Source organism: Megascapheus bottae, chromosome 10 (genome assembly GCF_031878675.1).
Source record: "Megascapheus bottae isolate mThoBot1 chromosome 10, mThoBot2.hap1, whole genome shotgun sequence".
Classification (NCBI taxonomy): domain Eukaryota; kingdom Metazoa; phylum Chordata; class Mammalia; order Rodentia; family Geomyidae; genus Megascapheus; species Megascapheus bottae.
The window spans coordinates 37466743-37490099 of NC_143518.1; the positions used below are offsets into that span (position 1 = coordinate 37466743).

At 49.8% G+C, this 23357-nt stretch overlaps 1 protein-coding gene across 1 annotated transcript; it reads left to right on the top strand.

Annotated features, from left to right (window-relative positions):
* The first annotated feature begins 14269 nt into the window (after positions 1–14269).
* Crabp2 (cellular retinoic acid binding protein 2) lies at positions 14270–20220 on the top strand. Its single transcript, XM_090339848.1, has 4 exons — positions 14270–14461; positions 18610–18788; positions 18988–19104; positions 19756–20220. Exons 1-4 carry the CDS (start codon positions 14392–14394, stop codon positions 19804–19806), a joined length of 417 nt encoding a protein of 138 aa, XP_090195974.1. The 5' UTR covers positions 14270–14391; the 3' UTR covers positions 19807–20220.
* The last annotated feature ends 3137 nt before the right edge of the window (positions 20221–23357 follow it).

Below are 23357 nucleotides of genomic sequence, written 5' to 3' on the forward strand. Positions count from 1 at the left end.
CACAACAACAACAAAAAAAAAGAACATAGATTATTTGAGTGGATTTTTTTTTTTTATCATTTAACTTGCTAAACCAAACCTCTTAAAGATTCAAATGACTTATTTGATAAATTTTTATGATAGATGTATGGTAGTTTCTTTTTGATTTGACACTGTCACAGGTATTATGGTGCTCTGTAGTTCTGTAAGGGGGTTCCAAGATCTCTGGGTGCCATCAGTTGGACTCCTTGTTTGCTGGTACCAGGAAGCTAATCAGGCATAGTGGTGCATATTTTTAATCCCAGCTGTTTGGGAGACAAAATAACCAGCAGAAAGCAGGGCTGGAGGTATGACTCAAATGGTAAGTCTAAGGCCCTGAGTTCAAACTCCAATACCACAAAAAATAAAGCACTGACCAAGTCTTTTTTACACAAATGGTGCCTTGTTCTCATCTCTCACAGGTCAACAATCACACCTGAAATGACACCCCAAGCCATTTGAGCACCCTCACATACAGGGTGTGTGACCAAGACAGTGAGGTAGAATGAGTCAGTGGGCATGAGGGAGGAGCAGAGCGGGGGAGGAATGGTGCTTGGTGATGCCATGCAGGTCACTGCTGCCAGCTCTTCATTGGTGGCACACACCCTTGTCTTGGCACAGTGAGTCATGGGTTCCCTGTCCAGGATTACCATATGCACTGTCTTCAGACCACAGACTCCGCATGCACATCAGGGCTTGTGCCCTCTTCAGAGGCCAGTCTGGCTCACAGCTGCCAACACTTAGTCTGGTTTTACACCCTACATTGCAGGATCCGTTTGCACAGGCAGCAGTAAGAACTCTAAGCAAGTTTGGTCCTGTGAGGCCACACATGAAATGCCCGTAACTTCTTACAAAGTGGTGCTACTCTTGAAGGCTATACTAAGAACATAGAACATACGTTGAAAACAAGTCTGAGTGGATCATGTGTGTGTGTAAAAGAAAATGAGTACTGGGCTTGAACTCAGGGGCTCCCCTTTAGCTCTTTTGCTCAGGACTTGGGCTTTGCTACTTGAATCATAGCTCTGCTTCCAGCTTTTTTGATGGTTCATTGCTGGTAAATCTTACAAACTTTTTTTTGCCCAGGCTGTTTTTGAGCCACCATCCTCAGATCTCAGCATCATGAGTAACTAGGATTACAGATATGAGCCATCCATGCTGAGACAACAGTAGGTCTTGAATTTTCTTTCCTTATTTTCTCAACTGCTGAAATTGCAGATGTGTGCAACCATGTCCAACTGAATATGTAGGATTCATGCTAGTTAAAACATAGAAACGGAGTGGAGGGGCCAGGAGTTTGGCCTAGTGTTTAAAGTGCTTGCCTAGCATGCATGAAGACCCGGGTTCGATTTCTTGGTACCACATACATAGAAAAAAGCCAGAAGTGGTGCTGAGGCTCAAGTGGTAGAGCTCTAGCCTTGAGGAAGTCCTGAGCTCTGAGCTCAAGCCCAGGACTGGCAAAAAAAAAAGAAAAGAAAAGAAACTGAGTGGACTGCCCATGGCTGATGCCTATATTCCTAAATGCTCAGGAGACAGATATGAGGATCTCTGAAACTAAGCAGACAAATCCAAGAGATATTTAGCTCGAGTTGGCCAGCAAAAAGCCAGAAATGAAGATACAGCTCCAGTGGTAACACCAACCTTGAGTGAGAAAACAAAAGTCCCCAAGTTTAAGCCTCAGTACCAACACACATAAAGTAGCAGATGTCTCTTAGGCTTGCCCCCCTCCTGTTACCAGTACCTAGAAAGGCTTCTAGTTTCTGAGTTCCTGAACTTGTGTTTACCAAGAACTTGGGAAACTGGACCTTGTAGATATTTAACTATCTACTGTCCTCAAACTTTCTGGAAAAAGCCCAGCTTACCCACAAGGGTGCCTAGGGATTCCCTGACTAGTTTCCTTTCTTATCACTGCTTAAGGTTCTGGCTTCATCTACTTCTTGGGCAAACTTCCCTGTGGATTGCTGCCTGAATCTCAGCCAGCCAGCCCTATTTGCTGGGGACACTTGGAAGTAATTATTTGTTGTTGTTGTTCATGGAGCTTGAACTCTAGGCCTGGGTGCTGTCCCTGAGCTCTTCAGCTCAAGGCTTTCACTCTACCACTTGAGCCACAGTGCCACTTCCAGTTTTTTGGTAGTTAATTGGAGATAAGAGTCTGTCAGACTTTTCTGCCCCGGCCAGCATTGAACTGCAGTCCTTAGATCTCAGCCTCCTGAGTAGCTAGAGTTACAGGCATGAGACATCAATGCCCAGCTAGAAGTAATTTTTAATGACATTGATCAGCAAGCTGGACGAAAACTAGGAAATGGTCTTTCCTTCATAGAGAAGCATATAATGTGTTAATGTGTGGCAAATACAAGTCCTTGCCAATAGTGTGCATTCTTTTTTTTTTTTATGCACCAGTCCTGGGCTTGAGTTCAGGGCCTGAGCACTGTCCTTGGACTTTCTCAAGGCTAGCACTCTACCACTTGAGCCTCAGCACCACTTCTGGCTTTTTTCTATGTATATGGTGCTGAGGAATCGAACTCGGGTCTTCGTGCATGCTAGGCAGGCACTCTACCACTAGGCAAACTCCCGGCCCAGTGTGCATTCTTTTTATAGCATTATAAATTGTGTGTGTGTTTGTGCCCTGGCCCATGCACATGTGCTGATGATGGGGCTTGAACACGGGGCCTGGATGTTGTTCTTAAGCTTCTTTGGCTCAAATCTACTAACTGAGCCACAGTACTACTTCCAAATTCTTCTTGAGTAGTTTTTTGGAGGTAAGAGTCTCATGGACTTTCTTGCCTGGGCTGGTTTCATACCTAAGATCTCAGCTTCCTGAATAGCTAGAATTATAGGTGTGAGCTGCCAGCACTCGATAACATTATACATTTTCTAATCCTAAAAGACCTGAGTGAGACAAGGAAAGGCAGTGTGAGAACCAGATCCAGCCAAACATTGGTAGTCTAAATGTTTGTTTATAACAAAGCAGTGTTACGTTGTTGTTTTGGCTTGGGTTTTTTTTTTTTTTGGCTTTTTTTTTTTTGGTCCAAGGCTAGGACATGAACTCATTCCTCATTGTCTAGTGCTTTACCAACTGAGCCATGCCTCCAACTCCCAAAATAGTTCTTCAAAGGTTTAGGGGCTCAGGTATTATGGGATGACACTGCTGGTCCCTCTAGAACCACTGATCTAGCCAAGGTCCCAAGGGAAAAAATCATTTGATTCCTAGTTTAACAGATGATTAGAACTGACAGTATGAAAGATCAACAGAACTGTCATTATGAACTACCCTAAGGCATATTAGCCCAACTTCAAATTCAAAGAGACAAACACCTGTGAATACAGTATGCCAGGTGTTTTTATGAGTATCCCACATCCACAGTAGATAGTCATACAATATTTTACTGTAGTTCACAAGACACTTTCACTTGCCCTGTGCCACAGAACAGCTTAACAGCAGCTCATAATGCATTGATGGTGTTTTTTCAATTTGATGTTGCCACATTATTGGTGACAGTGAGTATGTTGTATTGCTTCACAGAACCTCAATGGTTCTAGTGTCCAAAGCCTGGAATCATTTTCAAAATCGAGTTTTTTGTTTTGGGGTTTTTTTTTGTTTTTTTTTTTTTTTTTGCCAGTCACAGGGCTTGAACTCCGGGCCTGAACACTGTCCCTTAGGCTTTCTCATGGTTTCTGCTCTACCACTTGAGCCACAGCACCTCGTCCAGCTTTTTCTATGTATGTGGTACCAAGGAATATAACCTGAGTCTTTGTGCATGCTAGGCAAGCACTTTACCACTAGGCCAAACTCCCAGCCCCAATTTTTTTTTAAAACTAGGTACTGTCCCTGAGCTGCCTTTTTTTGTGTGTGTGTGGTGCCAGTCTAGAGCTTTTGCTCAGGGCCTGAGCACTATTCCTAAGCTGCTTTTTGCTCAAGGCTAGCAGTCTACCACTTGAGTCTGAGCGCCACTTCTGTTTTTTTTCTGTATATGTGGTACTGAGGAATCGAACCCAGGACTTTGTACATGCTAGGCAAGCATTCTACTGCTAAGCCACATCCCCAACCCCTCCCTGAGCTTCTTTTGCTCAAGGTTAGTACTCTACCACTTGAGCCAAAGCACCACTTGCAGTTTTTTATAAGTAGTTTATTTGGAAATAAGCATTTCTTGACTTTCCTGCCCAGAATAGCTTTGAACTACCATCCCCAGATCTTAGCCTCCTGATTAGCAAGGATTACAGATAAGAGCCACCAGCTCCCCGCTTGTTTTTTTTGTTTTTGTTTTGTTTTGCCAGTCCTGGGGCTTGAACTCAGGGCCTGAGCACTGTCCTTGGGCTTTTTCTTCAAGGCTAGCGCTCTGCCACGTGAGCCACAGCACCACTTCCGGCTTTTTGTACGTATGTGGTACCAAGGAATGGAACTTGGATCTTTATGCATGCTAGGCAAGCACTCTACTATGAGGCCAAACTCCTGGCCCCAGCTTGGTTTTTTTTTGTTTTGTTTTGTTTTTTGCCAGTCCTGGGCTTAAGCTCAAGACCTGAGCACACTGTCCTAGGACTTTCTCAAGGCTAGAGCTCTACCACTTGAGCCTCAGCACCACTTCTGGATTTTTTGTAAGTATGTGGTACCAAGGAATCGAACCCGGGTCTTTGTGCATGCTAGGCAAGCACTCTACCACTAGGCCAAACTCCCGCCCCCCCTCCCCCAGCTTGTTTTTTAAATTGTGTTTTTTGGGTCTTTGCCTTTTTGGTAGTGAGGATTAAACCCAGGACATTAAACTTGCTAGTCAAGCACTTGGTCACTGAGCTACATCCCAGCCATATATTCTAATTTTAACAACAAAACTGAGGTTGATAAAAGGTAAGGAATCACTGGAAACTTGCCTCACACTTGTAATCCTAGCTACTCTGGAGACTGAATCCAGATTCAAAGCCCGTGAGCAGTAAAGTCAATGAGACATCTCCAGTTAACCAAGAAAAGGCCAGACAGAAGTGTAGTTTAAATGGTACAGTGAGTATACCACCAGATGAGCAAAAAAGCCAAGTAAGAGTTCAAGCCCCAGTATCAGCACAAAAATAAATCTTTCCTAGGCCAAATAGCTTGAAGTTAGTGGTACTGGCACTTAGACCTACTGCTCTTAACCACCTACAACCTAACTGTTAATATAAAGCACCTACTCTGTGTCAGGCATTGTGCTAGACACTAAGGGGAATGACATTTGCCCCTGAATTGATTCAGCAGCTAGGAAACTATTATCAGTGTACTGTGGCAAGTGCTACCCAGTCACTGAAGGATTTCAGAGCAGAGAAGAAATGTGAACAGTGTGTGTTTTGCAAAGACAATGCTGGCAGCCAAATGGAAGGTGAACATCGCAAAGGAGGTAGAAGCAACAAGACTTGGAGATCAGGGCATCGGGATAAAAGGCTGGATATTTCTGAGTTAGGGTGAGATGCAGAAATTGTGGCCCAAGGCCAGTCTGGGCAGGGAGAAGAAAAACAAAAGATCCTCTTAAAAAAATTGCTAAAGCTGGGGCCGGGAGTGTGGCCTAATGGTAGAGTGCTTGCCTAGCATGCACGAAGACCTAGGTTCAATTCCTTGGTACACCACATACATAGAAAAAGCCAGAAGTGGTGCTGTGGCTCAAGTGGTAGAGGGCTAGTCTTGAGAAAACCCAAGACAGTGCTCAGGCTCTGAGTGAAAGCCCCAGGACTGGCTTAAAAAAAAATGCTAAAGCTAAAATGGGGAACAGCTGTGAGTGTGGCGTAATGGTAGATTGCATGCCTAGCACACATGGAGCTCAGGGTTTCATTCCTTGATACCATATATACAGAAAAGGCCGGAAGCGGTGCTGTGGTTCAAGGTGGTGGAGCACCTGTCTAGCAGGCTGTGAGAAGAGGAATGTTAGGACTCCTCTTTAGGAGAGAATGAGAATAGATATCGCATGTGAAGGTTAGGTGGTAGTGTGGTGGCAGCGGAGGGAGGAGTGGCCTGATTTAACCTAATGTACACAGAGGGGCTTTGGTGTGGTTTATGATGAACAAGGCTGAAATCTGACATCTTTGACCTTCTTGCCCTTAACAGAGCTGGTCCTGACCTACCAGAGAGAACTCAGGAAATGCATGGAGAACCCAGGTTTTTTTTGTTGCACCTTCTCTTTGCCTATCCCTCACTTCCTAGTTTTGTTATGTGTGTGTTGCTTGTGCTCTTACTACAAACACCATCAGCTCTCTGCCTTTGTTTTTCATAGATTTTTATTGCAATTAATAGAAGGGTTACATTATATTCACCAGATAGAAGGTGCATTACTTCACAAACATTGATACCCTTTCTCATGTTTTGGTCCCCATTTCCCTCCCCCTACCCCGCCTTTTTTTTTTTTTTTTTTTTAAACTAGTCCTGGGCTTGAATTCAGCCTAGGCACTGTCCCTGAGCCTCTTCATGTTCAAAGCTAGTGTGTTACCACTTGAGCCACAGTGCCACTTGTAGCTTTTTCTTTTCTTTTCTTTTTTTGTTTCCTTCTTTCTTTTTTTTTTGTATGTGTGTGTGTGTGTGTGTGTGTGTGTGTGCGCGTGTGCGTGTGTGTGTTTGTGTGTCATTTGTGGGCTGGAACTCTGGGCCTGGGCAGTGTCCCTGAGCTCTTCAACTCAAGGCTACTGCTCTATCCCTGGGCCTGGACGTTGTCCCTAAGTTCTTCAAGTCAAAGCTACCGACCACATCCAATTTCCTAGAGGTTAATTGGAGATAAGAGTCATGGTCTTTAGTGCCTGGCTGGCTTTGAACCGAGTTCATCAGATCTCAGTCTCCTGAGTAGCCAGGATTATAGATGTGAGCCACTGTACCCAGCTACTTGTAGCTTTTTCTAAGTAGTTTATTAGTAATAAAAGTCTCATGGACTTTCTTGTCAAGGCTGGCTTAGAACCGTAATCCTCAGATCTTAGTCTCCTCAGTGGTTAGGATTATAGGTATGAGCTACCAGGGCTGGCTTCTGAACTTTTTTTTTTTTTTGTCAATCCTGGGCTTGAGCTCAGGGCCTGAGCACTGTCCTTTTTTTTTTCTCAAGGCTAGAAACCTATCACCTGAGCCACAGCACCACTTCTGGCTTTTTCCGTGTGTGCGGTACCAAGGAATATAACCCAAGTCTTCGTTCATGCTAGGCAAGCACTCTACCACTAGGCCAAACTCCCAGCCCTCTGTACTTTTTTTTTGTCATTTTTGTTCATTCATAGAGCTTGAAGTTGGGGCCTAGGTGCCATCCCTGAGCCTTTTTGCTCAAGGCTAGCAGTGCTCTACCACTTGAGCTGTAGCTTCACTTCTGGCTTTTTTGGTAAATTATTAAATGTAAGAATCTCACTGATTTTACAGCCTGGCTGGCTTTCAGTTGAGATCCTCCAATCTCAGATTCCTGAGTAACTAGGATTACAGGTATAAGCCACCAGCACCTGGCTCTCTGCCTTTATTTATTTACTTATTTATTTATTTTGCCAGTCCCAGGACTTGAGTGCTGTCCCTGAGTTTCTTAACACTACCTGCTTTTTCTGTTCGTGTGATATTGAGGAAGTGAACCCTGGGCTTCATGTGTGCTGGGCATTCTGCCACTAAACCACACTCTCAGTCCTCCACTTTCTTTTGAGATGGTATATGTGATGCTTAGGATTTGGGGAGAGGTGGGAGAAGGTGAAGAGAGAGAAGGGATTTTGAGTATTTTGGTGTAGAAAGACAAGCACAACTTAATCTTCTAGGCCCAAGCAGATTCCATTCTCAAATGCTTAAGCGCAAAAGCTTTGAAGTTGATGCCCAGGACAGCTCATAGAAAAATTTGGCATGGTAGTGGGCCCAGGCCCAGAGCAAATATTGCTCCTAGGATGGTGGCATGATCTTGGCCTGGCCTGTCAGAGCACAACGCAACACAGCAACCCTAGACTACAGTAGCACCCCAAAGGCGACCTTACGTACTTCCATTTGTGGAATCCTGCTTGGTTGCTTCTTTGGATAGGTTCTACAAAAAGGATCTAAATCATAACTGAAGGAGGAAGAAGTAAATGACCGCCCTTGCCCTGGGAGCTGGGAGGGAACCAAGCCAACACCCAGGATCCAAGGAGGCAGAGAATCCAGCCTAGCAGCTCTAGATGCAGGCCTGGTTGACAGAATGAGTAGTTCTTGAGGTTTTCTGATGGGTAAAAGGGTGGAGCTGGGAAGAAAAGGAGACAAAGACCAGGGAAAGAGGGTTGCTCTTAGGCATGCGCGCGCCACACACACACACACACACACACACACACACACACACACACACACACACTCTCTCTCTCTCTCTCTCTCTCTCTCTCTCTCTCTCTCTCTCTCTCTCTCTCTCTCTCTCTCTCTCTCTCTCTCTCTCTCTCTCTCTCTCTCTCTCTCTCTCTCTTCAAGCTACCTTCTCCCAGCTGGAACCAATTCCCCTGGGCTCTTAGAAACTTAATCCCTGGAGGTAAGGGAGTTTCTGAGGAGACTTGGCCCACAGGGACCACCAGTGTCCCACAAGCAGCACTGGTGAGCTCTGATCCTGATGAGTGTCCTGGCCCTGGAATGTCTCTGTCTCTAGGCCAGTGGGAAAACTGACTAACCAGCAATCCAGAGCATCTGGAAACCTGGCACTCCTAGTGTCAGCTCTGGGATTTAGGAGCATGAGAGACCATGATGGGGGCTGGCAAAATCAGGAACTGCTGGCTTCTTTGATCCCCTACCCCCCAGACATGTTCCTGCGGATCCCTGAGTTCCAAAGCTCCTGCCTAGATGGCTTAGCCTAGGTTGGTAGAGGAATCCTAGGCAGGGGGAGGGTGGGGACTCCATCAGGGCCATGTGCATCCTCAGAAGTGGCCTTTGCAGTCCAGACAGGCTGGGGCCCCTGGCGGCTGAGAGGTGAGAGGGGGAGGCGGGGAGATTGTTCAGCTTCTTTGACAGCTGACATTTTCCAGAGCTCATGCCCGCAGGGGAAAGGAAATCAGAGCTTCCCACCTCACACATCTTTTTCCCATTTTGTTCCTGCTGCCTTGCCCGGAGAGAGCTATTAGGTCTAGGTAGTCTGGGGCCTCTCCCGCCTTCCAGCTTGCCCGCCCAGTTCTCTAGCCCTTTTAGGAGGAGGGGTGGGAGTGGGGGTCATGGGAAGGACAAGGCCCTAGCCTTGTTCAGACCAGACTGAACTCATATCCCTTTTTATCCTTGCCAGTTTGAGATGGCAAGAGTGGGGCAAAAAATTTGGGCTGGTTCCTTAATTTTGCTCAAATTCCCTCTGCATCTTGACTGTTGAGTGTTCAATCACTGATGCCAAGGAAAGGACCTGGGGCCACCAGACCTAGAAGGGCAGTGAGAAGGGCCCTGGGTTTGGGAAACTGGGAACTCCAGCGTCCTTGGAGCCACCAGGACAGCTGGTTTCCATGGGCCTGGGAAACTACTGGTTCATTGTCTTCAGAAAACAACAGTATTTGGAGTCTTAAAAGGAAAGGGATGGCTGGGAATGTGGCTTAGTGGTAGAGTGCTTGCCTAGCACACATGAAGCCCTGGTACCACATAAACAGAAAAGCTAGAAGTGGTGCTGTAGCTCAAGTAGTTGAGTGTTAACCTTGAACAAAAGAAGCTCAGGGTCAGTGCCCAGGCCCTGAGTTCAAGCCCCAGTACTGACAAAGAGAGAGGCAGAGGGAATGGAAGCCCCCAAAAGCCCTGTTTGACCTTCCAGAAGCTGGCCTATCAGCCCCTCGTAGCCAACTCCCAGGACAGTGAGTTCAATGGTTCCCACCCAGAACCCCAAACCCCCCTCAGTCTCTTCTTCTCTGAGACTTTTGTCATCTTTGGGCCTCTCCTCTTTCCTTCTTTGCTTCCTTCGTTTCTTCCCTCCCGCTACCTCCCCCCAGGCCTGGGTGTTGTCCTTGAGCTCTTCAGCTCAAGGCTACCATCCTACCCTTGAGCCACAGTGCCACTTCTAGTTTTCTAGTGGTTAATTGGAGATGAGTCTCATGGACTTTTTAGTGCCCAGTCTGGCTTTGAACCATGATCCTCAGATCTCAGCCTCCTGAGTAACTAGGATTACAGGCATGAGCCACCGCCTCACTCTTTTCTCTTCCTCTTTCTCTCTTTCCTCCCCGCCCCCTTTCTCTCTCTTTACCTCCCTAGAACTCAGGGCCTGGGCACTGTCCCCGAGATTCCCAGATCCCACCCCATTTCAGAGGGCAGAAGAGGTTGTGGTGTCTGGAGTGTGACCCATTGCCCAAGCCCAGTGCTGTCAGGGAAGCAGCAGGGCTGGAGACTGAGCTGCAGGGTGGCATTGCCCTTGCTGAGGGACTGAGGGAAGTGCAAGCCAGGTGGTGTGAGTGGCAGAGTGGTCTGGCTCTGGGAACATAAAGCCCATGAGTTTAACTGCAGGTCACAGTCTCCATCCAGGGGACTGGGCCTCAGTCCAGACATGTCCTCAGCCAGTGCATCTCCACCTCCTTCCTCCCTCTCCCCTCCCTGGTTCAGCCAGCCCAGCCCAGCCCTGAGGACAGCGTTGGCAGCTGGAGCTGGGAACAGAATGGCAGAGCCAAGAACAACAGAGGCACTGCCTGGGTGCTGTGCAGACCCTATCCAGTCTGACGGCAACCCCTCCAACCACAGCCAGCCTTCTCCCAGACTGTGGTCCTGACCCTGCTGGGCCACACCTATTCCCTATACCACACCCTAGGTCCTCCCTGGCTTTGAGCCCATCCGGGTTCTACTTCCACTCTTCCTAGTTCTCAGGGTCTCTCCCTTGCACTCTTCCTTCTTGTACTTCCTTCTTGCTCTCCCTTGCTTCTGGGAAATAGATTGCTTCCTTTCTAGGTCTTGCATCCAGTCTCCCAGCTTGCACTTTCATTACTAGAAGCTTTTTCATAGTCTTTAATTTCCATCTATCTTGCTGCTATGGTAGTTTCTTTTGGGGGACAAATCAGAGCCTGGTTTTCACATTCCAGAAGGCTGGGTCCCCTACTTGGCACTGGGCGAGGGTATGAGCTCCCCTCTACACTGAGGGTGGAGCAGTCTGTAAGGCAAAATGTTATATCTGTGCTCAGAATCCTGAGGAATGGGGGCGGGGGTTAGGAAATACAGCAGTCCTGCCCCAGCAGCCCCCAGCTCCTCTTCTCCCCACCTATGTAACAAGTCCTAACTTCTTTCCTGGCCTCTGCTGAGCAGTAGAACTCCAGGTGTCCAGCCCCACCTGGCTTTCATTTCTATCTGAGTTCCAGCCAACAAACCCTCTGACCTGGCAGAGGCAATGATACTGCACGGGTGAGGTTCCCTATGAGTGCTGACATTGGCTAGAGAATCTCCCTGATTCTCTCCTGGGGCTGCCATGAGGCCCCTATCCTGGACTATGTGGTCACCCCTCCCACATTCAGTCTCCAGGAAGTGACGGAGAATGGCAGGGGCGTCCACGCTTCCAAGCCCTGCACCCCCCAAATTGTGCAAATTGTGCATAAAGCTGGACCCTACCCATCTTCATTCCTGCTGTTGCAAATCCAGCCACTTTACTCCTCCCCACATCACAATAGAACAAAACCCCAGAATGTTCCCTAACGATCCCAAATGTGTTGGTTTATTGCTAGTCCACACAACCCCCACCTCGCTTCATCTCCCCCAGCTTCTCTGGTTAACTTTGCACTCTTCCCCCACCCCAGGCTCCAAATTCCTGGGGTAGTCCCTGGAGGGTTATGATCAAGGCCCCCTAAAAAGGGAGAAGGGGTTTCCCGGGGCAGATCTGCAGCAGATTTGGTCATAATTAAAAGGCCAGCGACACTGGGAAATTCTTTCTCCTTAGTGATCCCAGCGGGAAATTAAAGCCAGTTGTTTGTAACTGAGTGGCTGATGTTAGCAAAACTCCTCCCCATTGCCTGGCTCCTATGTCCCCAGGCCTGCTCCTTGTCCCTAGGACCCCACTCATTTCCAGTTAGCCCTCTCCTCTCCCACCCTTCACAGAGTACCTCTCCTGTGCACCCTCCATCCCCACTGCTCCCCTGGGGTAACAAGACTGGCTGCTAGAGCTGAGACTTTCAGCCCCAGCTAGCCAGCTGCTCCGACCCTCACTCTCCTTCCTCAGTAGTGTTGGGGTGCGGGGGCCTGAGCTCAGGCCCAGAGCTGCCAAACCGCAAACACATCTGGAAAGAATTCCTCTTCCAGTCCCACTTCCCTTTGTCTTTACTTCTGTCTCTTTGGAAATCTTGCCCGGTCGGCTGATAGGGGGAGTGAGGAAGCAAAAGGAGGGGGGCTTGTCTCCCACCTCGGGGAGCCCCCTCCCCTTCTCGGCTCCAACCTCCCCAATGTTCTTGGCTAGGCTGCGATACCTGTGCTTTTCCTGACCTAGCATCAAAGGACCAAATAGGGTTTCTCCCAGGCTTGGTGCCCTCCACCCTGATAACCAGCCTTGGGTGAGGTGGTAACCTCGACCCCAAGGTTCAGGCATGCGCAGGAGAGGACCTGCCCTGGAGCAGGAGAGATGCAGTGTGAGCAGGAGACTGGATTTTTCGGGGCAGGGACTCCAGAGGGCCGAAGCGGAGGTGGACATATTGACCCGGGCTGGAGAAACAGAGGCGGCGGGAGTCGAGTTTCCGTCGTGTTCCCTCCTCCAGCCTCTCCGCATCCCTTTGGCCGGGAGCCGGATTTCACTGTCAGAACCTAATCCCTCTCCCATTACCTACAGCGACGCGGAGCCGGGGGAGTGGGGGAGGAGCTGCCGCGCCGGCCACCCCGGCCCCGAGCTCCCCCTGAGCGCCTTCTCCCACGGCCCCCTCCAGGAGCCCAAGCCCCCAGACCGCATTTCCTCGAGACCCGGGTCCTCAAGCCCAGCGCCCTCCTCCAGCCCGGCGGGTTGACTGGCCCCATCCCCCCCCAGCACTTTCCCCGCTCGGCCTGCGCTCCCTCCCGCCCCGCTGCCAGCCCGGCTGCCTTCGTGGGTTACCCACCCCAGGACTCAGAGTTCCCTGCGCCCCGAGGCCCGACCCCGGCCCTGTGCGGCCTCGACGCCGAGGCTAGGCTGCCCCCGCGCCTCCCCAGCGCCGCAGGCCCCCCCCCACCCCCGAGGGGCCCCAGCCTCGGAGGGCCGACGCCGAGGCCGGGGAGCCGGGGGCGGGGCGGGCGGCCGGGCCACGTGCTCGGTGGGCCCCGTGGTGCTGACAAGCGGGGACGGTTCTCCCCACTCCCGCTCCGCATTCCGTCCTCTGCGGTTTCCGGCGTCGGGTCTCCAGGCGCACCTCGGAGGCCCGCCGCCCCCCCTCCCCCGCCCCACCATCTCCACTGGGGTCCGGCTCATTCCCATTCGGGACTCGGCGGGAAGCTGGGCCCTCCCCCACCCCACCCCTTTTATCTCCCACTTCAAAGCCTCTCTCTCCGCCGGTTTTACGGCTCTGGATGGCGACACCTGAGACCCCGCTCCGCTCCCTCTCGGGCGCCCAGCCTCCCCCACCCCGGTGGCGGCGCCGCGCGGGGCTCCGCGTCCTTCCCCGCCCCGCCCCCGGAATCCGGGGAGCCGAGCCCGGAGAGGGGGTAAGCGCCTCCATAAAGAGTCGGGTCAAGGGGTCGGCTGTGACCTCTGCCCGCCCCAGCCTCGCGCCCCTGGGCTCCTGCTTAACCCTTCCACGTCCGCCCGGCGCCTGCAGTGAGATGAGTGGCCTTGGGTGGTTCTCTGGAGTCCACGGGGACTCCCCGAACCCCACACCCGGGTCGGGTGTTGGGGGGATTGTCATCCCAGGAGGGGGCGCTGTTGCCTCGTGTACGCGTCGGACCCCAGCACCCCAGGCTCCCTCGGCTTCTGAGTTCGGAGCTGTCCCATCCTGTCCGGTTCCGGCTCCCGCGGAGTCCGGGCTCGGCTGCGGCGCGATCTAGATCTGGGGTTCACTCCAGTCTCCAAGGAGTCCGGTGCACCGAGTCAGGCTGGAGACTACTAGGGGGTTGGCAAAGCGTGACCCCGTGGCTCACCCTGCAACACGTGAGACCCCAGCCTCCCGGCCTGGCGCCCGACCCCCTCCTCTCTCAAAGGCGCAATTCGAGGGCGCGCGACCCATCCGGTTCCCCATCCACCTACTGGCCTGAGACAAGGCCAGCTCGGCTCTCAGAGACCCTTAGGCCCACAAATGGGACTAGAACCAGAGACGGGGTGAGGGGGGCTCCGGAGAGACCCCCAGGTGGGGAACGGAGGCGGAGCGGGAGGCGGGGCCACCTCGCTCCTGGGCAGGGGCGGGCCGGCTCCGAGTATAAAAACTGCCCGCGCGGGAGCCCAAGCCAGCTTTGGGGTTGTCCTCCACCGTGTCTTAGCTCCTGAGTCTCAAGATCCTGCAGAGGCAGCAACAGTGTAGTTTCCAACTGAAGGACTCAGTGTCCAGTGCTCCAGCCAAGGGATCGCCATCCACACCTCCACCATGCCCAACTTTTCTGGAAACTGGAAGATCATCAAATCAGAAAACTTCGAGGATATACTCTTAGAGCTGGGTAAGGAGGATTGTGAGCGCTCAGGAGGGGCAGTGGGGAAGCTAGGATCCTTGGAAATGGAGAGATAGGAACGACCAAAAAAAAAAAGAAAGAAAGAAAGAAAAAAAAAAACCAAATCAGCAGGAGGGAGGGGGATGGCTGGAGCCTGCATCTACAAAGGAGAAATGGACCAGACATCTGGGTCCCGAAACACTGGACTTGGACGCCTAAAATAACTGCTTTTTCCAATGGGGCGCCCACCAGTGCCAGCTCTAGCGGCGTCTCGGAGCCTGGGAATCAAGTAGAAAGCAGAAGCACGAGGTTGGTCTCAGGAGCAGGATGGTCAGTTCCAGAGCCTGGACCTGCTGGGCAGGGCACCTGGCTCTCTGCTGCTGGGAAAGTTTCTACTCAGGCCAGGAACCTGAGTCCTTACTCTGCTGATTCCTTGGAAGACATTCCAGCTTTCTTCCTGTGCCCCCAGCAGTAACTTAATCCCTGGGGCAAGGTCTTTACCCTCCAGCCCGGCTCCACCCACAAGGTGGTCCAACGCCAAAGCATCTCCTCCCCATTTCTTCTCCCCTTCTGCACTTTCCATTTTCTTCTCACTTTCCATTTTCTTCTCACTACCCCACCCCACCCCCATCTGTGAGACAAATATTTTCCTATTGCAAGCAGCTCCAGAGTCCTAAAGTCACTCTGGATAATTATCACTTTCTTGGATTTCAACAAATGTCTTTGTGTGAAAACCCAATTCTTTAATTTCCAAAAGCCTGGGTTCCCAGCCTCCCTTTCCAGCCAGAGACCAGCTGCAGCTCAGCTGGGTGTGTGAGTCCATGGTTGGGGAGGTGGGGGAAGGAGGGAGGAGCTGAATCCACCCAGACTGCCTTTTGTGCTTGTAACTTTCTTGGCCCACCTATTTATTGCTGCTGCCTCCTGGGGTAGAACTGGTCTGGAGAGTCTGGTAAAGAGGGGAGCGCCTGGACTTAGTGACTGGGGAAGAGATAGGGAAGATTATAGACCTCAACAAGTGGAAACAGCCTAAGCCTAACTATGGCTGTACACACTTGTGCATGAGTGCGTGTGTGTGTGTGTGCACATGCGTGTGTGTGCACCCACACATGCTTGGAAAAATCAGAGTCTGTAGAATAACTCTGAAAAGTGCAGTGAGGGAGCAAGGATTTCTGTCTTTCCGCTCTCTGCCTGACATCTAACCACACTACTTCTTACAGTCATGTGAATCTTTCTTGCTGTGCCCTTGCTGAAATGGAAGATCAAAGGGTAGAAATTTTCCTTTTAGGAAATCTATTGCCTCTCCCTTCCCCAGCTGTTCTGGATTCTGCCCTGAGGTGGTGGCCTGGCACCCCCCCAGACCCCAGCTGGAAAGTAAGAGCCAACTCTGCTGTCTATCTTCAGGCTGTTTGTTCTCTCTGCAGGGTCTCTCAGAGCCACGTGCCCTCCTCAGGCCCTGCTAAAGGGCAGATTGAAAACAGACACAGTAGACAAACACTGTCCTGAGTCAGCCAAAGCCTCTGAGCCAGGCCTCCAGCTACACAGGCACCAGGGGCTGGCTAGAAGATGTGGTCTTGCCTCTGCAGACAGTCCCTTCTTACTCCTAATCCAATTTCTGTCTTCCCTGTGGTTTGGAGTGCTTGGTAATGGGGGTGGGGGGGGGATACATATTCCCTCTAGTGATAGCCATGGAACACACTGCATCTTTCTATTCCTATCACTGGAAAGATGGATGCTAGATAGCAGGATGGACTTCCCAGGAAGGAAGAGTGAAGGCTTCTTTATCTAAGAAGTCTAGATGTGGGGTTCTGGGGCTTCTGAATGGCAAGGCTTTTTCCCTCTCACTTCTATTTGGAGTAGGATGATTCTGCTTTAGTGCTGAGGGAAATGAGGGTTTGTTTCTCTAGGAACCCAGACCTGTAGGAGGTCCAGGAGTTTAGCCAACTCAGCCCTCCTCTTTTCCCTTATCCTACTAGTGGTAGGAAGGTGGAACACAGGCAACCTGACTGTCCAGGAGAGCTCCCTCCTGCTTTTCCTGCCAGAGAGATGCTGATCATTTCTGCCTACGCTTCATAACTGGGAGCAAAGAAGGGGTCTAATCTGGGAAAAGACGCAGGGTAGGGCCAGGAGCGTAGCCCTGGTAGTGCTTACCTAGCATGTGCGAAGCCCTGGGTTTGATTCCTGGGCAGTACATATTCAGAAGAAGCCAGAAGTGGTGTTGTGGCTCAAGTGGCAGAATGCTAGTCTTGAGCAAAAAGTGTCGAAGGACAGTGCTCAGGCCGAGTTCAAGCCCCAGGACTGACCAAAAAAAAAAAAAAAAAAAGACATAGGGTACCAAGAGATTGAATCCACAGAGGCTGAATGAGATGGCTGTTCCTTTGAAAGGGAAGGGGCACAAGAACCTTCTAGATGGACTGGTGAGCCAGAGTATAAGCCCTAGCTCTGCCTTTTTCTTTCTTTTTCACTTTGTTGTTGTTATTAGTCATAGGGCTTGAACTCAGGGCCTGTGCTCTGTCCCTGGGTTTTTGTGCTGAAGGCTAGCACTCTACCACTTTGAATTGTTTGGGGAAAAAAATCTCACATAGATGGGTACTAGTGGCTCACACCTATAATCCTGGCTACTTAGGAGGCCACGCTCTGCGGATGGCAGTTCAAAGCCAGCCTGGGCAGAAACTCTGATCTCCAATTAACCACTCAAAAACCAGAAGTAGAGACTGTGAGACTCTTATCTCCAATTAACAACTAGAAAATGGGAAGTAGCACTGTGGCTCAAGGGGTAGGGGGCTAGCCTTGAGCTGAAGAGCTCAGGGATAGTGCCCAGGCCCAGAGTTCAAGCCCCATGACTGACCAAAAAAAAAAAAAAATTAAGAGGAAAAGCAGAATAGAGCAGAGCCTCAAATATATATCAACTTACATAAAATATATGCACATGTGGGCCTGGGAATGTGGTCTAGTGGTCAAGGGCTTGCCTAGCATATACAGGGCCATGGGTTCAATTTCTTGGTACCACATACACAGAAAAATCCAGAAGTGGTGCTGTGGCTCGAGTGATAGAGTGCTAGCCTTGAGAAAGTTCAAGGATAGTGCCTAGGCCCTGAGTTCAAGATCCAGGACTGGTAAAAAAAAATGCACATGTAGATAGAACACAGATTATTCCTGGAAATGTGTATGACAACATATTAATGGCCACTGGACACTTTTAGATATTTTTTTTTGCACATTTGGTGTTTAGATCTTTTCCAATAAATGTTTCTCTTTTTTCCAAACACACACACACACAACAACAACAACAACAACAGCAACAAACAGAAGTGGAACAGTGGCTCAAAGTGTAGAATGCTAACCTTGTGCAAAACAGCTCAGGGTCAATGCCTAGGCCCTGAGTTCAAGCCCTACAACTGACAAAAAAAGAAAGCCTCAGACTTCGCTACTCAGCTGGCATCAAACCATGATCCTGAGACCTGAGCCTCCTGAGTGGCTAGGATTTACCGATATGAGCCACCAGTGTCCAGCTCTTTTTCACTTTTTTTTTTTTTGACAGTTCTGGGGCTTGAACTCAGGGCCTGAGCACTGAGCACTGTCCTTGGTTCTGGGGCTTGAACTCAGGGCCTGAGCACTGAGCACTGTCCTTGGGCTTTCTCAAGGCTGGAGCTCTACCACTTGAGCCACAGTTTTTTCTATGTGCTACCAATTAATCAAACCTGGATCTCTGTGTATGCTAGGCAAACACTCTACTGCTAGGCCAAACTCCTAGCCCCGTCTTTTTCAGTTTTTTTTTTTGGAGGTGGGTTCATGGGTCTTGAACTTGCAGGTGTGCCCTGCACATGGGCATAAGGAAAGTCCTAGTGACAAAAGTTCTCAAGCCAGGATAGGTGAAAGGCCAAACCAAGGTAAGACGAGACATGCCCTGTAGCAGAATATTAGTTGGGTGGAGGATGAGCAAATCTGTCCCTGAGAATTCTCAGAGTGAAGAGGTAGGGCCCAGAACCAGGAGCAGGACTTCTAGGGGACAGGGCTCTGGGTCCCTCCTCCCTAAACCCATCACCGTTCACACCACTATCTCCTTCTAGGTTCTTTCTTGCTGCCAATGGCAGCACCAGTAGGTCTGCTCAAGCTGGCTTGTGGCAGAGTGTGAGACAGGTGTTTCCCCTCTCCCCCAGGGGTGAACATCATGCTGAGGAAGATTGCCGTGGCCGCAGCATCCAAGCCAGCGGTGGAGATCAAGCAGGAAGGGGACACGTTCTACATCAAAACCTCCACTGCCGTGCGCACCACAGAGATTAACTTCAAGATTGGGGAGGAGTTTGAGGAGCAGACTGTGGATGGGAGGCCCTGCAAGGTGAGTGCCAGGAAGCTTCCCTCCTGGTCCTAACATCCATTACCCTGCCTCTCACACGCCACCGTCCAGCTTTCCTACATGCTTTTCTCTATTCCCTATGAGAAAGTCCCTGAGAAACAGCACTTGGTCTGTTCTTTTCCCACTCACTTGCTTGGCCTCTATGATGGGTTCAGCTCATCTGGCCCCCTCTCCCTTACAGAGCCTGGTGAAATGGGAGAGTGAGAACAAAATGGTCTGTGAGCAGAGGCTTCTGAAGGGAGAGGGCCCCAAGACCTCCTGGACCAGAGAACTGACCAATGATGGAGAGCTGATCCTGGTGAGTCCCACCCATCCTTGCCACTGGCAAATCCTTGCTACCCTTGTCATTTATCTGGGAGGATTCAAGGTGCAGGAGGTTCAAGAGCAGCATGGCTGCTCTTCCCCTCCTCTTGATCAGGCTAATTGGATACGACTAAGCCATCTATCTCCTATCCCATGAATTAGAAATTGCATCTCTTTACAGACATAAAGGATCTGCCTGCAATCCCAACTACTCTGAAGATGGAAGTAGAAGGATTGAGGTCTGGGGCTACCCCAGAAAAAAAAAATGAGACCCTGTCTGAAAAACTATAAGGACTGGAGACATGGGCTCCACTGGGAGAACGTTAGATATGTATGTGCAAAGCCCTGAGCTCAGTCCTCAGTAACACTAAAAATACAAAAAGAAAGAAAGAGAAAAAAAGAAAAAAGAAAAGAAAAAAAGAAATTGGGGTTCTTTTTATGTAGAGAAGACATATACTGGGCGGGTCTCCCTTGGCTTGGCAAAAAGAATGGGCTTTTGCTTGCCATCTCCAAGTATCATTGGACCAGTTCTTTCCTGTTTGGACCTGGAGACCAAGTGTATGCCTCCATCCAACCCTTCTCCCCCAAAGTCAAGTGCCATGTCTCCCCATCCCATGACCTCACACAATTACTTCTGTCCTTCCAGACTATGACAGCAAACGACGTTGTGTGCACCAGAGTCTACGTCCGAGAGTGAGCAGCTGGGGTCCAAGAGCCACCAGAAACCAACCTAACTCCCCCACCCATTGCTTCACAGTCACATAGCCTCCATTTTCCCTTCCACACCCCTCTTGTAGGTCAGCTTTCCCTTTCCCCCTTCACTCCTTGAGAGTCACTGGGATACCTCTTGTAGGGATATTTGTTCTTTGACCATTGTCCCCCCTTCTCTTATGCCACACAGAGAAGGGCAGATTGCAAGATCCCAGACCACACCCTTCTCCCATCACTCCCCCCACCCCATGCCAGCAGTCTAGCTCCACATCAGCCTGAAGTGGGGTTTCTTCTTCTTTCCTCCAAAGAGGTTCTGAATAAGAAAGACTGTCTCTGGTTTCTATTCCTTGACTCTGTAGTCTCCACAATTTAGAATATTTATTTGTTAATTTTATTAAAAATGTTAAAAAAAAAAAAAAAAGTTCTGGCTCATTGGGCAGGGAAGGCTAAGCAGTCCAGTTTAGCTTTGCCTGAAATGCAGTGTGAAATCGTGAACTCATTCACACTCACCGGCCGGGAGGCAAACATTGCCTCCTCGTCCTCTGACCAGCACCCTTCCGTCTATGCCGAGTGTATCAGCATCACCTCCCTTCCTCTTTTCCAGCCCCTCCTCCCCTGAGCCCACATCTCCTCCTCATGGTCTCTCAAGTGCACTCGCTCTGGAGGGAAAGTCTATCTTCTGTCTTTTCCAGTGTCCACACCATATTCTCCTCTGATTGTCCCTACTCTCTTCCAGCCTCAACCTCCAGCCAGGTGCCCTCCACCTGGCTTTGGCCTCCTACATGGTTCCAAATGAGTTCATCTACACCCACTGGCTAGCCTGGCTCCTGACTGGGTCTCTGGGCAAGAAGTCTCCTTCCTTTCAACACCCTGTCTGTACTGTCCTTCCTCCCTGTCCCCACATGCCCCTGGCTTCCAGACCTTCCAGGCCTCTTGGGGTCCTGCCACCTTCCCCCAAGCCTCTCCACCTAGGTCGACACTAAGTTTCCCCAAATTCCATTATGATCTCCCTCAAACGGCCCTTCCCCCCCGCCACTGTACTAGTCCTGTCCTCAGTGCCGACCCGGTTTGCTGGTTCTGCGGTCCCAGGATGACATGACAGTGAAATGAACACAGGTGTAGAAGAAGAGTTCAAAACCTGATTCCGCCACTTATGAGTTGTGTAACCGCAGGCAAATTCCTCAGCTTCTCTGAGCCTTTGCTTTTGTTTTGGTGCTGGTATTGGCACTACCCTTTAGCTTTTTCACTCCAGGCTAACACTCTACCACTTGAGCCACAGCTCTATTTCCAGCTCCAGATTTCAGTTTCCTAAGTAGCTAGGATTACAAGCATGAGCCACCAGCACTGGTTTTGTTTTTCTTTTTGACAATAATATTTCACAGTATGTATATATGTCATATTTTCTTTATCCATCCATTGGTTTTTAGACACCTCAGCTGATTCCACAGAATTATAATAAACAGGGTCTATTGACTAATTTTTCTCCAGAAATAGGCCAACAAGGGATATAGAAGGGTCTCATAGGTAGGTCTGCTACTATGATTTTTTTGGGGGGGGGTCTGCTTTTGGATTTTTTTAAAATGGAAATCAGCTGGCTTTGAATCACTATCCTCAGATCTCAGCCTCCTGAGTAGCTAGGATTACAGGCATGAGTCTCCATGCCCGGCTACTTCCAGCTTTTTGGCAGCTCCAAAAGATTAGCCCTTAGATCTCAGCCTTCTGAGTATTTAGGACTACTGGCATGAGGCACTGGCACCTGGCTGATTTTCATTTCTTTCATGGCTAGTAATGTTGGACATTGCATCAGGCATCTATCTATTAGTCCTTTGCATTTCAAGAGGGCCTCTTTGAGTAAAGGAGTTGGAGGCCAGTGATACAGTGAGAACTTAATTTCAAAGAAAAAAATAGATGGTTATACTTTTCTGATATACTCTACAATTTTTCTAGGGAGATACCTCAAAACAAATTTTATGGGAGCCAGGTGTGGTGGCTCACACCTGTAATCCTAGCTACTCAGGAGGCTGAGATCTGAGGATCAAGGTTCAAAGCCAGTCCAGGCACTAAAGACTGTGAGACTCTTATCTCCAATTAACTACTAGAAAATGGAAAGTGGGATTATGGCTCCAGGGGGAGGGTGGTAGCCTTGAGCTGAAGAGCTCAGGGACAGCACCCAGGCCCAGAGTTCAAGCCCCATGACCCACCCCCCCCTCAAAAAAATTATGGGAACAGTAAAGGGCCTGGAAGGGGGTGGGCCAGGACCAATGCTGTGCCTCAGTGCTACAGCATATGCCTGGCATGTGCAAAGCCGTGGTTCCTTTCTGGGCACAGAAAAACATAAAATAAAATCAAACAGGAAAGAAAACACAAAAGAACCTCTCTATGTCCACAATAAAGTCTGAGCTGTTATTAGAGACCCTTTAAGACATGGCTTTAAGCCAAGTGCTTGTGGTTCACACATATAATCCTAGCTATTCAGGAAGCTGAGATCTGAGGATCATAGCTCAAAGCCATCTCTGGCAAGAAAGTTTATGAGACTCTTACCTCCAATTAACCAGCAAAAAGCAGGAAGTATAGCTGTGGCCCAAGTGATAGAATGCTAACCTTAAGCAGAATCTAAGGAACAGCTCCTAGGCCCTAAGTTCAAGCCCCAGTACCACGTCATACAAGCACACACAAATCCTGACCTCTCCTACTTCCTGTGTTTTGCTACTGCAACAGGCTTACCCGCCTCTCCACCCATTAGCACTCAATGCTTCTCCCAGCTTAGCTTCCTGCATAGCCTGAAGCAGCCTCTCACTCCATCAGCGTCTGTACTGACAGTCCCTGGTCATGCTTCATGGCCTCTGTGGCAGGTGAACCTCCACTCCCTGCAAGGCCAGGGTGCCGGAGGCTAGGACTTCCCACTTCTTCTCCAGGAGGGGGTCTCATGCTTTAGAGGCCAGAGGCCCAGGGCTAGAGAGAGAGGGGATCCAACTTGGAAAGTGAGACACCCCCTCCCTCCCCCCCCTCCCTCTCTGAGCACAGGGTGGGGGAAATGAGGAGCTCTTCCAATTACTCATCCAACTGTTGTTTTCCAAGAGCCTCCTGAAGGAACTGGACACCTAGCTAAGTTCTGGGAACACAGAAAAGAGCAAAAGTAAACAAGCGCTCCAGCCTTATGGGGCCTGTGGGGAAATAAACCTTTATTATGGAAAGATGGAACCTTGGAAAGCAAGTACCCTTAGGAGAAGGGAAAGGAGGAATGGTAGAGGGTGAATGATTTTGTAAGATATTGAAAAAATATATAGGGAACCAGCTTAGAGAATGAAATGAAAGCTATTGATCAATGTGGGGGTTGCTAGTAGGAAGAGGCTGAGCTAACAGGGAGGGTGAAGAAGATGAAGCACTGGTAAAACGGATTGTTTGCAATTTTGACAATAGAACAGTGAAACCTGTTGAAAGTGTTTTGGGGAAGGGAGAAGCAGAGAAGGGAGAGTGATAGAGGAGCTAAGATGGACTGGAATGCATTGTGAGCATGTGTGAGAATGCAACAATGAA